Source organism: Lipotes vexillifer, unplaced genomic scaffold (assembly GCF_000442215.2).
Source record: "Lipotes vexillifer unplaced genomic scaffold, Lipotes_vexillifer_v1.1 scaffold210, whole genome shotgun sequence".
Lineage (NCBI taxonomy): Eukaryota > Metazoa > Chordata > Mammalia > Artiodactyla > Lipotidae > Lipotes > Lipotes vexillifer.
Genome location: NW_006786662.1, coordinates 709,238 through 726,281, shown reverse-complemented (window position 1 = coordinate 726,281; position 17,044 = coordinate 709,238). Strand labels below are relative to the sequence as shown.

The following is a 17,044-nucleotide window of genomic DNA, read 5'->3' as shown; positions in this document are numbered from 1 at the left end:
GGGTACCCTGACTAATACTATCCCAAAATATACCAATGTAACCTGGCATGCTGAATATTTTAAGCTCAAGGAATTTGAGAAAAGGCATGTGCAGGAAGGATTTTCTGACTTTCCCTGGAAGCATGTCATAAGACCCTCATGTGAGAGGTCTTTATAGTATTTTAAGAATAATGGGATTATTTTATTTCTTCTTAAAAATTCATTTTAATTATTTAGAGATTAGAAGGCAGAAAAAATAATTTCACACTCATTTTAAATTAAATAATACTAGTTAATTAAATCAGAACCTGCCAAATTTCAACCAAATGGATCTGCACTGTAATTAATAATTTGTGCATATCATAAAAACATAAGGTAATTAACATGAAATATAATAGTGATTGAAATCCTTTACCAAATTATTATTTGGTACCAATGACTAAGATTATCCATAAAAAGTAATAAAATACTTTATTACTTAATAATATTACTTAATAATAATATTACTTATCAATTATTACTTAATTATTAATTATAAAATCAATTATAAAATTAAGTAATAATTATTAATTATAAAAATTAATATTACTTAATAAGTAATATTAATAAAGTAATAAAATACTTTATAGATAAATGATCTATAAATCTTACATTTTTTCATGATGTTCAGTATTCTGGCAGTTCTTCAATAGAGATCTTGTCATTACTGTTTCCATGAATGGTATTCTTTTGGCGGGGAAACTGCTTGCCTTGCTGTCTTCTCTTTTCTGGCCTACTATTTTTTCCTGATTTCTTCCTTTAGTATCTTCACATAAGGAGGGGTTGGTTAGTGAGGAATGACTAGAGCCAGAGTCCATCCATTTCTCAGAAATACCTGGTGAGTCCAGTTTATGTTCATTTGCATAAGAGTAAAGGACTCTGTTTTGCAGTATGCTGTCACTGCTTGCATGAGGCAAATGATTTTTCTGGGCTTCTGATTCCTCTCTCTTGCTGATACTTACATCCCCATGTTCATGTGCATATCGACAATCATTACTAAGTGTCATCAATTTCTTGAAATAATGGCAGAGATTTTCTGCAGCATCCAACGTGAATATATTTCTGAGCAAATAAATAATGAGGATGTTTAATAAGAAGAATTATATCAGCAAATATTAACACTTATACAGGTTTTGAAAATATCCCTGTGTGGCCTGACATATTAAATTTTACTACAAAATTCATTAAAAACTTATTTCTGATTGTTTCTATAAAAATTTATCTTATTTCTCACAAAATGTGAAAATCTTTGTTTACTTAATTTCAATCCATTAATCCAGACAAAACGTCTGGAAGTTTTAGAATCATTTTTATCCTAGGTACCTTTGGTACAAATGAATGAGAAAAATCCATGCTTTTACTGCCATAAGCATGAGAAATGATGGCTGCCTAAATTTGGAGAAGTTATTTATGAAACAAGTTAAAAGTACTTTATACATTGACTTTTGCCATGCAAAATATTTGTATTGGACTTTTAAACAAATAAGTTATATCATGGGAAAGTTTTTATTCCCATTTTTCTCTGGAAAAAAAAATCCATTGCAAAGAGAATTCAAATACTTTAAGATGTAAATGCTTGTGATGCTCTTGAACAGTTGTTGGATTTAGCTATACCAAACAAAATGAAAGTTATAATTATTTCCTAAAATATAGAGATAGATACCTCGTATGTTTACAAATGTAGACATTAGCCTAGGTTCTTCCAATATATTTTGATATTTTGTATTTCATTCATTTTGTTGGTGAATAATGCAGAAAAGGTTCAGTTCAATATTGGATGTCAACTGTTTATGGTTAACTGTTGAATTCACCACCATTTATGATCAAACAAAAAAAATACAGTCTATTTCCAATTCTCAAGTAAAACTTTCATTGTAATAACAATAAATTCTCCCAAAGAATTGTAAATCTAAATTTCAACATAAGGGGTGTCAAGAGTCACCTTTACATAAAAATTGTAGATTACTATACATACACAAGGAGATATCAGTTTAGATTTACAAAAAGATAAATGTAAATAACCTTAGTTTTTGCTAAAAGTAAACATTATCTATAAGAATTGGAATTATTTTTAAAGTTGTGAGATTTACTTATAATATGAATAGGCTATATTTAAAAACATTTAAATAGAAAAACCAACTCTTACATAGTATGAGCACGTACAAAAGTACAAATAGCAAAAATTTAATATGTAATTTAGTAATTAAATTTAGACATTTGGAAGCACATAACTGTTCCACTTATAATGCAGAATTATAAGTAAAATAATTTTCCTTTTTCATTTGTGTCTTTTTGGAGCAGTATAAATTAGGAAATACAGTTTTAAAAAGATCAATTGTAATTAATTCATAGTAATGCATTCAGAATTCAGGGTGGGGAATGGGAAGTTCTCTTTCTTTGATATATTTTTAGGACTCTGCTCTCAGCCTCTGTCCTCTGAATGTGTGTACAAGTTGACTGCTTTTCTCCACTGTGCTCCCATAATACCTTAATACACAAATATATGTGAAATATGATTCCTTATATAATAAATATACATAATAAATATCATGTTTTTTTTTAATAATACACAATGTATTTATTTATCTATTTATTTATGGCTGTGTTGGGTCTTCATTTCTGTGCATGGGCTTTCTCTAGTTGTGGCAAGTGGGGGTCACGCTTCATCGCGGTGCGCAGGCCTCTCACTATTACGGCCTCTGTTGTTGCGGAGCACAGGCTCCAGACGCGCAGGCTCAGTAATTGTGGCTCACGGGCCCAGTTGCTCCATGGCATGTGGGATCTTCCCAGACCAGGGCTCGAACCTGTGTCCCCTGCATTGGCAGGCAGATTCTCAACCACTGCGCCACCAGGGAAGCCCCTAAATATCATATGTTTTATAAAACTTGCCTTGCTCCATTGTAACTATTTATTTAGCTAATTTTCTCTTAATGTAATCGTGAATTCTTTGAGGGTAAAGTGTAATATTTAGCTTATTATATGTCTTGCCCATCAATAATTGTTGAAAAAATGTATGACTGATTAACTGAATGAACAGCTGAATGAATGTTTGCATCTTTTCTTGAAGCTATCCTCATGCTTTCATTTATTTTCATCTAATTTTAGCTTTTAAATTATATTCTAAATTATGTTCAAAATACATATTAATACATTTCAAATAATAAAAAGTGATGTCCAGAAGTTCTTTTCTAAAGAGACAATATCCCTAAAACACTCTGTACTAGTACAAAAGAGTAGCATTGTATTGATCAGAATAATTTTTAATGACATGTATAAATTGCACTATATCTTTTAATTATGACAAGGGGGAGATAACACTCTTACCTTTCTCCAGTATATTTTTCGGTTAGTAAGTTAAATTCTCTAATCTGGGACTGACAAAGTACCAGGAAACGCTCTAATTCTAGTTCATAGTGCTCTTCAGTGTGACTTTCTGAATAAGAGGTTAGCATTTCACCATTGAGGATTTTTACAGCAGGTAATATTTTAAGTAGAGAATCCCTATTGAAAACAGGAAAAAAAATTAATAATTTTGAAAAGGAGAGTTTATATCTAAAATAACCATATGCCTATTACTTAAATAATATAAATACAGAGTATATCTCTGGAACTTATTGATTTTGTAGAGAAAATTATACTTTTAAATTTTTTAGAAAAAATTATTGTATCATGTCATGTACAGAGTTTTAGAGATCTTGACACACATTTAACCATTTTCTTCATTTTTTTTAGAATTTTATTTTATTTTTTTATACAGCAGGTTATTAGTTACCCATTTTATACATAAGAGTGTATATATGTCAATCCCAGTCTCCCAATTCATCACACCACCACCACCACCCTCACTACTTTCCCCCCTTGGTGTCCACACGTTTGTTCTCTGCATCTGTGTCTCAATTTCTGCCCTGCAAACCAGTTCATCTCTAACATTTTTCTAGGTTCCACATATATGCATTAATATACGATATTTGTTTTCCTCTTTCTGACTTACTTCACTCTATATGACAGTCTTTAGATCCATCCAGGTCTCTACAAATGACCCAATTTCATTCCTTTTTATGGCTGAGTAATATTCCATTGTATATATGTACCACATCTTCTTTATCCATCCATTTGTTGATGGGCATTTGGGTTGCTTCCATGTCCTGGCTATTGTAAATAGTGCTGCAATGAACATAGGGGTGCATGTGTCTTTTTGAATTACGGTTTTCTCTGGGTATATGCCCAGTAGTGGGATTGCTGGGTCTTATGGTAGTTCTATTTGTAGTTTTTTAAGGAACCTCCATACTGTTGTCCATAATGTGTTGTTGGATTCTCTGCTAATAATTTGTTGAGGATTTTTGCATGTATATTCATCAGTGATAGTGGTCTCTAATTTTCTTTTTTTGTAATATCTTTGTCTGGTTTTGATATCACGGTGATGGTGGCCTCATAGAATGAGTTTGGTGGTGTTTTTCCTCTGCAATTTTTGGAAGAGTTTGAGAAGGATGGGTGTTAGCTCCTCTCAAATGTTTGGTACAAATCACCTGTGAAGCCATCTGGTCCTGGACTTCTGTGGGAAGATTTTTCATCACAGTTTCAATTTCATTACTTGTGATTGGTCTGTTCATATTTTCTATTTCTTCTGCTGCAGTCTTGGAAGGTTATACCTTTCTAAGCATTTGTCCATTTCTTCCAGGTTGTCCATTTTATTGGCATAGAGTTGCTTGTTGTAGTCTCTTAGGATGCTTTGTATTTCTGCAGTGTCTGTTGTAACTTCTCCTGTTTCATTTCTAATTCTAATGATTTGAGTCCTCTCCTGCTTTTTCTTGATGAGTCTGGCTAATGGTTTATCAATTTTGTTTATCTTCTCAAAGAAGCAGCTTTTAGTTTCATTGTTCTTTGCTATTATTTTCCTTGTTTATATTTCATTTATTTCTGCTCTGATCTTTATGATTTCTTTCCTTCTACTAACTTTGGGTTTTGTTTGTTCTTTTAGGTGTAAGGTTAGATTGTTTATTTAAGATGTTTGCTGTTTGTTGAGGTAGGATTGCATTGCTATAAACTTCCCTCTTAGGACTGCTTTTGCTGCATCCCATAGGTTTTGGATCGTCGTGTTTTCATTGTCATTTTTTCTAGGTATTTTTTGATTTCTGCTTTGATTTCTTCAGTGACCTCTTGGTTATTTAGTAATGTATTGTTTAGTTCCATGTGTTTGTGTGTTTTACATTTTTTTCCCCTGTAACTGATTTCTAATCTCATAGCGTTGTGGTCAGAAAAGATACTTGATATGATTTCGATTTTCTTACATTTACTGAGGCTTGATTTGTGACCCAAGATGTGATCAATCCTGGAGAATGTTTCGTGCGCATTTGAGAAGAAAGTGTAATCTGCTGATTTTGGATGGAATGTCCTATAAATATCAATTAAATCTATCTGGTCTATTGTGCCATTTAAAGCTTGTGTTTCCTTATTAATTTTCTGTTTGGATGATCTGCCCATTGGTGTGACGTGTTAAAGTCCCCCACTATTATTGTGTTACTGTTGATTTCCTCTTTTAAAGCTGTTAGCAGTTGCCTTATGTATTGAGGTGCTCCTATGTTGGGTGCATATATATTTATAATTGTTATAGCTTCATCTTGGATTGATCCTTTGATCATTATGTAGTGTCCTTCCTTGTCTCTTGTAACATTCTTTATTTTAACATCTATTTTATCTGATATGAGTATTGTTACGCCAGCTTTCTTTTGATTTCCATTTGCATGGGATATCTTTTTCCATCCCCTCACTTTCAGTTTGTATGTGTCCCTAGGTCTGAAGTGGGTCTCTTGTAGACAGCATATATATGGGTCTTGTTTTTGTATTCATTCAGTGAGCCTGTGTCTTTTGGTTGGAGCATTTAATCCATTCACATTTAAGGTAATTATCGATATGTATGTTCCTATGACCATTTTCTTAATTGTTGTTGTTGTTGTTTTTTTTTGTAGGTCCTTTTCTTCTCTTGTGTTTCCCACTTAGAGGAGTTCCTTTAGCATTTGCTGTAGACCAAGTTTGGCAGTGCTGAATTCTCTTAGCTTTTGCTTGTCTGTAAAACTTTTGATTTCTCCATTGAATCTGAATGAGATCATTGCTGGGTAGAGTTATCTTGGTGGTAGGTTCTTCCTTTTCACCACTTTAAATATGTCATGCCACTCCCTTCTGGCTTGTAGAGTTTCTGCTGAGAAATCAGCTGTTAACCTTATGGGAGTTCCCTTGTATGTTATTTGTCATTTTTCCTTTGCTGCTTTCAATAATTTTTCTTTGTCTTTAATTTTTCTCAGTTTGATTACTATGTGTCTCAGCATGTTTCTCCTTGTGTTTTCCTGCCCGGGACTTGCTGCGCTTCCTGGAGTTGGGTGCCTCTTTCCTTTCCCATGTTAGGGAAGTTTTCAACTATAATCTCTTCAAATATTTTCACTGGTCCTTTCTCTCTCTCTTCTCCTTCTGGGACCCCTATAATACAAATGTTGTTGCGTTTAATGTTGTCCCAGAGGTCTCTTAGGCTGTCTTCATTTCTTTTCATTCTTTTTTCTTTATTCTGTTCCACAGCAGTGAATTCCACCATTCTGTCTTCCAGGTCACTTATCTGTTCTTCTGCCTCAGTTATTCTGCTATTGATTCCTTCTAGTGTAGTTTTTATTTCAGTTATTGTATTGTTCATCTCTGTTTGTTTGTTCTTTAATTCTTCTAGGTCTTTGTTAAACACTTCTTGCATCTTCTCGATCTTTGCCTCCATTCTCTTTCTGAGGTCCTGGGATATCTTCACTCTCATCATTCTGAATTCTTTTTCTGGAAGGTTGCCTATCTCCACTTCATTTAGTTGTTTTCTGGGGTTTTATCTTGTACCTTAATCTGGTACATAGACCTCTGCCTTTTCATATTGTCTATCTTTCTGTGAATGTGGTTTTTCCTAAACATTTTCTTGTAAAACACAAATGGTAAATTCAAGCAGTTGGAAACTTGGGCTGGGAATAAATAAAAGACTGCATTATGAGAAGAACAGTATCAGACACACTCTTTTATTTTACTTTTTTAAAGTTTTTGACTGAGTTGGGTGTTTTTTGCTGCACACGGGCTTTCTCTAGTTGTGGTGAGGAGTGGCTACTCTTTATTGCAGTGTGTGGGCTTCTCATTGCGGTGGCTTTTCTTGTTGTGAAGCACAGGGTCTAGGTGTGTGGGCTTCAGTAGTTGTGGCACACGAGATCAGTAGTTGTGGCTCATGGACTCTAGAGCACAGACTCAATAGTTGTGGCTCACGGGCTTAGTTGCTCCACAGCATGTGGGATCTTCCCAGACCAGGGCTTGAAGCTGTGTCCCCTGCATTGGCAGGCAGATTTTTAACCACTGGGCCACCAGGGAAGCCCAGACACACTCTTTTAAAAATAAGATAATTAAAATAATTTTACCAAAAGTTGCTGTTTATTTCAGAAACAGGTGTGAATTCTGATTGTTTCTCAGTGAAATACAGTGAGTCGAGGGTTAAACCAAAACAAAAGGGGGTGGTGATTACCCCATATTACATGATCTGTAAAATCTAAATTTATGATATTTCTCCTTGAATCTTAGTAAGGATTATAATAAGAATCTCCCAGATATGAGCAAAAGTCTTTATCAATTTAAAAGGCCAATGCTATGGAAAACCGGATCAGAAAGCAAGAGTGGTCCACCAAGCCCAGCCACCTCAAAGTACTTCCCAAGCCTTTCACAAAAAGAGTGTGTGGGCTTCTTTTCACAAGGCTATTGATGATCACAGGGGCAAAATAAACTTCTTGAATGAGTAAAACTTCTTACTAAAAAACTAACAATTCCCATGAGGAAAACTACAAATCAGTGACAAAATATACCAAAGACTAAATAAATGGAAAGATGTCACATGAAAAAAATCTTTGTGGATAAGAAGATTCAATACTGTCAAGAAATCACTTTTTCCCTACTTGATCTATAGATAGAACACAATTCCAACTAAAATGCCAGCAAGATATTTTTTGGATATCAAGAAATTGATTCTAAAGCTAATACGAAGAGGCAAAACAAGCATATAGCCAAGTTAATTTTGAAAGAGCAGAAAAAAGTTGGGAAAATGACACTAGTTGACTTCAAGATTATCTATGAGGCTACAGTAATCAGGATAATGTGGTAATGGCAAAAGAATAGTCAAATAGATCAATGGAACATAAGAGAGAACCCAGAAATAGACCCACATAATACAGTAAACTGATCTTTGACAAATGAGCAAAAGTAATACAATGGAGAAAAGATAAGTCTTTTCAACTACTGGTGCTAGAACAACTGAACATTGCCATGTACAAAAAAAAAAAGGAATCTAGACATACAGACACAGACCTCTCACCTTTCACAAAAATTAACTCAAAAAGGATCACAGACCTAAAAGCAAAATGTGAAACCCTAAAACTCCTAGAAGAAAAAATAGAAGAAAATCTAGATGACCTTGGGTATGGTGATGACTTTTTATATACAATACAAAATACACATCTAAATTATTAATGAGTTGAATTTCATTAAAATTAAAAATTCCTGCTCCTAGGGACATTGTCAAGTAAATGAGATGATAAGTCATACACTGGGAGAAAGTGTTTGCAAAAGACATATCTGATCATTGACTGTTATCCAAAATATGCAAAGAACACTTAAAACTCAATGATAAGAAAATGAATGTCTTGGTTAAAAAATGAGCCAAACTCCTTAAAAGACATCTCACCAAGAGATATAAATATGACAAATAAGCATTAATTAATGAATTGCAAATTATAACAACAATGAGATACTACTACCTACCTATTAAAATGTCCACAATCCAAAACACTGATAACGATGTGGAGAAATAGGACTACTCATTAAGTGTTGGTGGTAATGAAAAATGGTAGAGACACTGTGGAAGATAGTTTGGTGGTTTCTTACAAAACTAAACATATTTTTATCATTTGATTTAGCAATCAGGTTCCTTGGTATTTACCCAAATGAACTGAAAATGTATGTCCACACAAAAACCTACCCACACATGTTTATAGCTGTTTTATTTGTACCAGCCAGAACTTGAAAGCAACCAAGATGTCCTTCAGTAGGTAATTGATAAACTGTGATACATCCATACAATGCAATATTATTTAGCATTAAAAAGAAATGAGCTATCCAGCCATGAACAAACATAGAGGAAATTTAAATGCATACTACTAATTGGAAAAAGCCAATCTGAAAAGGCTGTATGTTGTATGATTCCAACTGTGTTACATTCTGGAAAAAAAACAAAACTATGGAGCCAAAAAGGTTAATGGTTGCTAGGGGTTAAAGTAGAGAGAGGGATAAAAAGGCAAAGCACAGAGGATTTTTAGGGCACTAAAACGATTCCATATAATACCACACGGTGTGCATGTCATTGCACATTTTTCAAAACCCATAGAATGTAGAACACTAAGAGTGAACTCCTATATAAAACTATGGAATTTGGGTGATAATGATGTGTCAATGTAGGTTCACCGATTGTTAAAAGTGTACTGCTTTGGGGCTTCGCTGGTGGCGCAGTGGTTGAGAGTCCGCCTGCCGATGCAGGGGACACGGGTTCGTGCCCCGGTCCGGGAGGATCCCACCTGCCACGGAGCGGCTGGGCCCGTGAGCCATGGCCGCTGAGCCTGTGCGTCTGGAGCCTGTGCTCCACAGCGGGAGAGGCCACAACAGTGAGAGGCCCGCGTACCGCAAAAAAAAAAAAAAAAAGTGTACTGCTTTGTGTGGGTATTTACAGTGAGGGGGGCTGTACATGTGTGGGGACCGGGGGTATGTGGGAATTCTCTGTACTTTCTGCTCAATTTTGCTGTTAACCTAAAATTGCTCTAAAAAATAAAATTTATTCATTAAAAAACAAGCAGTTCCTAAACACTAAATGAAGGATGGGAGGGTAAGATTACTAAAATACTAAGAGTTAAGAAGGCAAAGCCCTAACAACAGTTATTCCTTTTACCTAGACTGTATAGTCAGGACTGGTATATCTATTTATGCAAACACAGTTGTAAAATATAATTTTAATTTTTTTTTAAAGGAGGAAGTGGTCCATTAAGGCAAAAATGCATAAGGCCAACCAAGATCATAATGTATCCCTGTGTAGAGTTATGATCTTGGTAGCCTTGGTATTAAATAAAATAATCATTAGAGAGGTACAAATACAAATACATTTTGATGAAACAAAATAGAGGAATACCACAGTTTTTCATTTACTGAGGACACAGTTGACTAGCTCTCTACACCCTTCCACCACTCCAGAAATGATGCTTTTTTTTTTCCTTATAGATATTTAATAAGGAAAGAGAGAAAGGATTAGATTTGGTTCTTCAAGGTAATTATCAGATGTTTTACAATGTTAAGAAGCAGACAAAAGCTTAACGGTTTGCTAATTAAGAGTTAAAGCTATTAAGAAAATTTGAGCCCATATATTTTGAACTTTTTAGGAGGCTTGAAGCTAGAAATGCTTGCCAAATCAAAAACTACCTACCATGTTTACCACAAAGGTTTAAATAAATGGCATATATTGTGTTTCTGCTTAGATTCATTTTAAGATATGGTTTGAAAGCAGGATGTTACATTAAGATAATATCTATTCATCACAGGTGATGAGGTAATCAGAGGTGTTCACCTCAGAGGTACAATATTAAATATAACATATAATCTTTAACTGAGGCTCTCATCAAAGCAAGGAAATATTCCACCCTACCAAATAATTTATTACAGTACTAAGGAAACTACACTGTATTCTAAATCTTTATCAAAATACCCAGTGTCAAGGTTTCTTCAAGATATGACTGTAATGTCAAAATAACTTATTTATTTATAATTATAAAATGCCAGGTATGAAATAATGATTTTTGAGATGCGATAATAAAGGGTATTGAAAGTTAAGACTGCATTGGTGTTCATCCAGCTTAAAAAAGATGCTCTAATTCTATTACTGGTCCTGTTCCTTCAAAGTAAATTTCCTACATTATAGAAGATCAAATAAAAGACTTTAAAAACTTGATGGAAATAGCTCTTGAGAATAGCCAACAGTTCTAATTCTTTGGGTACCAAGCGAATTTCTACCTGGTACCTTGGTCTCCAGAGTGGACCTGACTAGCAGAAGGAATGACGTGTGCCAGTGACAGGCTCTAATGTTTGAAAAAGGTATGTCTTATAAGGAAAGTTAATAAAGCATATTACCTTATTATAAGTTGGATTTCTTAGCAGTTAGGTAAAGCTGATTTTCTTTTCTTCTAGTGTATAACCATTTCAGTAAGCTTTTGTGTGTACAAAACTTTTTACCAGGATGGTGGACCCACAGTGGTAGTGCAGATGCAGTAACACCTATGAGACACTCTTGAGTGGTCGGTCATCTTTCAGGTCTCAGTTTGGCTAAATGAGGAGGTGTCAGCAAAAGGAAGGCAATGGTCATGTTGCTAACATGAGAACCTCAGGGTCCAACACATCTATCCCTTGTGTTAGTCACTCTCAAAATTCATTGAGATGAGAATTCAAGCTAGATCCCTATGTGTGCCTCCAACCCTGAAGGGTAGTGTTTCTGAAAAGACTGTCCTTGAACTACTGTATCAGTGGTACTTGGGGTGCTTTTTAAAATGCAGAGTCTTCAGCTACACATAGACCTCTACTGGCAGGTTCAGGGGAATCTGTATTTTCAAAACATAGTCTTTCTTTTGCACCTTAAAGAGTAAAACCACTACATTGGGAAGAAAATAGACCTCAGCACATTATGCTAAAATCAGAGATGATCGGGTTTAAAGTAAAGAAAAAAAGAAACAAAAAAAATTCTTAAAGAAACTCTGAAACTCAAATTATTTGCAAATTGTCCTAAATTTAAAAAAAGGCTTGCATGGAAACTTATACCATAGTCTATATATCAATGATATCAGAAGAATTTGCTAAAATAAGGGGTACTGTGGTCCTTGGCAGTTACATTCCAATGATATGTCACTGATTAACATTGCCATTGGTTTTATATAAATGCTGTGAACTTTTTAAAGAAAACTATTCCTGTAACTCTAAAATTAGAGAGTACATACCAAATAAATAAAGAAATAGCTCTTTACTCAGAAATAATTGATGGTTGGAATAAAGAGCCATTTTAACCAAATAATCTAATATAATCCAAGAGGCAAAAATATAAGAATTTGCTTTATCAGATTAAGGAACAGATCAATATTTTACCACAAACATTTTACCTAATAAAAAAAGGCTTGGGCTTCCCTGGTGGCGCAGTGCTTGAGAGTCCGCCTGCCGATGCAGGAGACGCGGGTTCGTGCCCCGTTTCGGGAAGATCCCACATGCCGCGGAGCGGCTGGGCCCGTGAGCCATGGCCACTGAGCCTGCGCGTCCGGAGCCTGTGCTCCGCAAATGGGAGAGGCCACAACAGTGAGAGGCCCGCATAACGCAAGAAAAAAAAAAAAAAGGCTTATGCTTCAGACAACCAAGTAATAAAAAATAATTTCAAAGGTAATACAGGACATTAGAGTTCTTTCTAGGTGTTGCAACTGGCATCATGTGGAAGCTGTTGAGATGTTAATTGACACGGATCAGCAAAATGATAGTTTTATCATCAAATGCTATCTTTTTGACATGGTTATTGATATAGATATCATCAAGTATAATATTTAGCCACACAATAATTCTAGAGAATGTGGGTCAACAGTGCTTGAATTTTTACATTTGGAATATTTTGATATTATACTCATCACCTTTACGTTAAAAGTTCCCAGTTTATTTTAGTCACAATATTTTGAACTTCTTTGGATGTAAAACTTTAGTTTGCTTGGATCTTCAAGAATACGACACTGTCTTCAAATTTGTGAATCACATAATAAATATCCAGATTGGAGTTGGTGTTTTATTTAAACATTTTTTTCTTAAGTCTTTTTTTTAAGGAACAATAGTCAAATTTGTATAAGTTAGTAGTGCATGAACTGGCCTTAAATTCAAATGCAGCCTTATAAAGAGCCTATGATAAATATATTAGAAAGCACTGTAACAAGTTGATTCATGTTCACAATGAAGTATAAGGACACTGTGAGATCTCAGCCTTAGTTTTTCCAGCTGGGCTCCTCCTAGTCAAGGGCTGAATCAATATTTCATTTAGTGAAAACTTCCTGGTGAATATTCTGTCACTTAAGAAGCTCTATTAATCATTAATGAATGAAACACATTCCCAAAGGAAATTCCAAACTGAGTCTGTGGATTAAGTTTTAAAAAGAGATTTCTTTTAGTACATCAGTTTTGTTCGTGTTATCACTGGCTAGACATGAAAGTAAGAAGCCAATTGGGAAAATCTATAACTAATCCCTTCGTTGGTATCAAGGGGTTATGTAAAGTTCATTGGAACATACTGGTTAAAGTCTGAGTTGATCCTTTCATTAACAAATCCATATTTTATAGATTACTAGATTTTAACCTCTTTAGATAAATGAATTTCTTCTTAAAATTATGAAAGCTGCATTAGAGCAACTGATCTAAGTGAAATTTGATAGGTAAAATTTTCAAGTTGCTATTAGTCTAGTCCATAAAAGTTAACTTAAACATAGAAATTGTAATAGCTAAATAATTGTATATATAAATACTACCTATTCTCTTTCAGTATTGAGTATTTCTAATTAAATATTTTCTTTAATACTATAAAGTATATATAGTTATTAAGTGTAATAAAATGTGAATGTTTATCTTTATATATGTATTACAGTGTTATATCAATAGATTTTACAAGAAGCACATTTTATTCAATAAAATAGTGCTTATGCTTTCTACAAACAAAATAAAGAAAAATAAATAAACTGAAAGGTTACTCAGGACTTAGGTTTGTTTCTAGTTGTTGCAACTTGCAACATGGCAGCTGTTCAGATGGTAACTGATACCAGATCATCAAAAGAATTCATGTCCTATTTGCCCAACACCTAATAGAAAAACCATTGCCCCCCAAAGAACTTGCTCTGAATAATGGGCACAGCTGCTATTTTTATTTGTCACTGTATGCCAACTATGTAACTTGTTCTATAGAATTACTTGGGAAGCTCTCTAGAAACAACCCATCAGACATTTTCATTATAGATAATATCACCTGCTAAGCAGTCTTTCAGACAAGATTACACTCTTATTTTTGTATGGGAAATTTCACTCTAAGATCTGGTTCCTAGAAATGAGGACCCAAAACTTGGGGGATTAGTGCTTTAAATCTCAATGTAAGAGAAGCACAGCCCTAGAATGTGAGCTAGTGCATCTGGATGGGGACCTTGACTGCTTCTATTCCAGAAAAGGGAGTCCTTCACCAAGCTGGTAAGAGGTCTAGAAACATATCTAGGTGGCCTTTTCACATATGCACACAAAATCTTTAAATAGTTTTAATTTCTGATCACCTTATGATTTGACATTAACTAATACTTGACATTTCCTATAATAACTTGTCCTAAGATCAGCTTCTCAGGAAACTTGGAGAATGTGATAAATACTATGGTTCCCTAGGAGTCTGAGGACTCCAATTTTAGAACTCCAGATACTGATAATTACTGCAAATCAACAATAATATAAATTTTCAATTTATAGAAAATAACATTTTCAATCACTAAAATAAAACTGAATAAATTCAATAGAAAAATTAGAGGGGCTGAAACATGCATTTTTTCAAGCTTTTACATATTATAATGTAATTAAATTCAGTAATGTATTCCTCCAACAAATAATTTTGGGTGTCTACTAAATACAAGGCATACAAGGACTCTAAACTATAAGGATCTGTACAATAATCTGGGGTCACTTCTACTACTTAATTTTAGCCATTTTTTAATGCTTGGATTTTCATTTAATTTGGCTACTTTCCCCTAATCTCTTGTCATTTTTCTACTAAAAACAAGCTTCCCCAAATACTATTTTCATTGTCATACAACTATTCAAAATTTCTCTATAGCTCCTTAAAAATAATGTCTAGCATTATCAAGTATGCTTTCTGACAGGCACTACTGTAAAGTGCTATCATGTGGTAACATATGTATTCCTCATAGAGACTCTTGGTATGTTCAGTAAATACTCTGTAAAACTAGAATGATAATTACAGAACCTAACTCAGCTGCTGTGAAATGAAGGAATACATATAGGTACATATAGGTACTCTCTGACACACTGTAAGCATAAGTACTTGATTTCTTACTTCTTTCCAGTGGTATTCCCACTATACCCACTTTACCTGAATAGACTGGCCTTCTAACAGAGCCTAACTTCACCTTTCACATTCCCTCCTTTTTTGGATATTTCCTCCATCAGAAGTGCTTTCTTTTCTTTTAATTTGGTTTTCCTTTTTTTTTTTTAATTTAATTTTATTTATTTAGTTTTTGGCCACGTCGTGCAGCATGTGGGATTTAGTTTCCCAACAAGGGATTGAACCCATGCCCCCTGCATTGAGAGAGCAGAGTCTTAACCACTGGACCACCATGCAAGTCCCTGATTTTCAGTCTTACCAAACTTTTGAGGTTTAACTCAAAGTTTGCCTCTTCAGCGCAGGCAGTTTTCCCTGGTCACACTAAATTAAGATAATATTTCCAAATTTCTAAAGCATATCTCTTGCCTATAATAATCATCTGACACATATTTTATTAGGTACTAAAATCTAATAGTTAAGAGCACAGATTCTGGAGCTAGACTGCATGGATTTGAATCCTGGGTCTTTGACTTGCTAGCTGTGTGAAACTGGGTAGGGTACTTAGCCTTTTGGGAACTCAGTTTTCTTAAGTATAAAATGGGGACACTACGTTGCTATTCATCAGTCATATTGTGAGGATTAAATGAGAATGATGAGAACGGCACAAAGTCAATGCTGTTTCAGTGTTTGTTACCATTAGTTTTCATGGTTATCATTTTTGCATACAATTTCTATCCCTAACAAGATTATTAAAATGACTTGAAATCATGGGTTACATTGAATTTCCCTTATAAGGTCTAACATGTTAGGACACTGGTTGCATATAGCAGGCATACACTAAATACTTGGTGATTGAATAAGAACCCATATATAGTCTGGTAGGCCTAGTAATAGAAAATAATAGATTTTTGTGTGCTTACCGTGTTCTAGGAATTGTTATCGACAAGATATGTGCATTATCCTATTCAAATCTAATGGCTATGCCATAAGATAGGTACCATTTTTATCCTCATTTTAGTAATGAAGATTCAGAGACATAGAAAAGTTAAGTTACTTGCCCAGGATCACAAAACACGGGGCAAGAGGAAGATGTCCTTGTTTAAAAACACAATGATTTCCAAACTTTAGTGCACACTGAATCACACAAAGGGCTTGATAAAACACAGATTACTGGGAATCATCTGCTAGCTTCTGATTCAGTGGATCTGGACAGTGTTCAAGATTTTGCATTTCTAACAGGTTTCCAAGTGATGATGAAGCTGCTGGTCTGGGGGCTACACCTTTAAGAACCACTGCACTGGGTTATACTCTTTCCTCCATGCTATACAGCTTAAATTGCACTTAGAAACAGATGTTTCTAAACTAGAAGTTGACAGGGTCTGTTCTAAAACATGTGGAAACATACCAGGTTTCCCTAAAAAACACTGTAACATTAGAAATTTATGTGGAAACTGAGCTTTAAAGAAAAAAGAAAGAAAAATAGATCTTCTGGCAAAAAGATAATAACTCTTCTGTGATACTCATCAATGAGTAGCAAATCACACAGGTGTTTGACTTGGTGTAAAAATGCTACTGTTTTCTTAACTAAACGTCAATTAACAAATTCAAGAACCCAATACATCTAGAAAGAGAATGTCACAGGTTTGCAGTGACCTTAGACAAGGGAGGGAACAGCAACTACTCCCTAGACTCTCTTATCTTTTTCTACAGGTAGATTAAGTCAGGTAAAGGAATTTTAAACATAATCAGATCATTGGTTCTTCTGTAAGATATCTTATATTCCTCTGAAGTACTCAGAAAAACAAGGATCTTCCTGGCTATGGCCACACATCACAG

At 34.4% G+C, this 17,044-nt stretch overlaps 1 protein-coding gene across 1 annotated transcript in view; it reads right to left on the bottom strand.

The window, feature by feature from the left end:
* The window catches only part of LRRIQ1 (leucine rich repeats and IQ motif containing 1), a 172,815-nt gene that overhangs the window by 91,580 nt on the left and 64,191 nt on the right, over positions 1-17,044 (bottom strand). Inside the window, 2 exon segments of the mRNA XM_007459063.1 lie at positions 631-1,080; positions 3,343-3,519. Of these exon segments, the coding sequence (XP_007459125.1) occupies positions 631-1,080; positions 3,343-3,519 (627 nt within the window).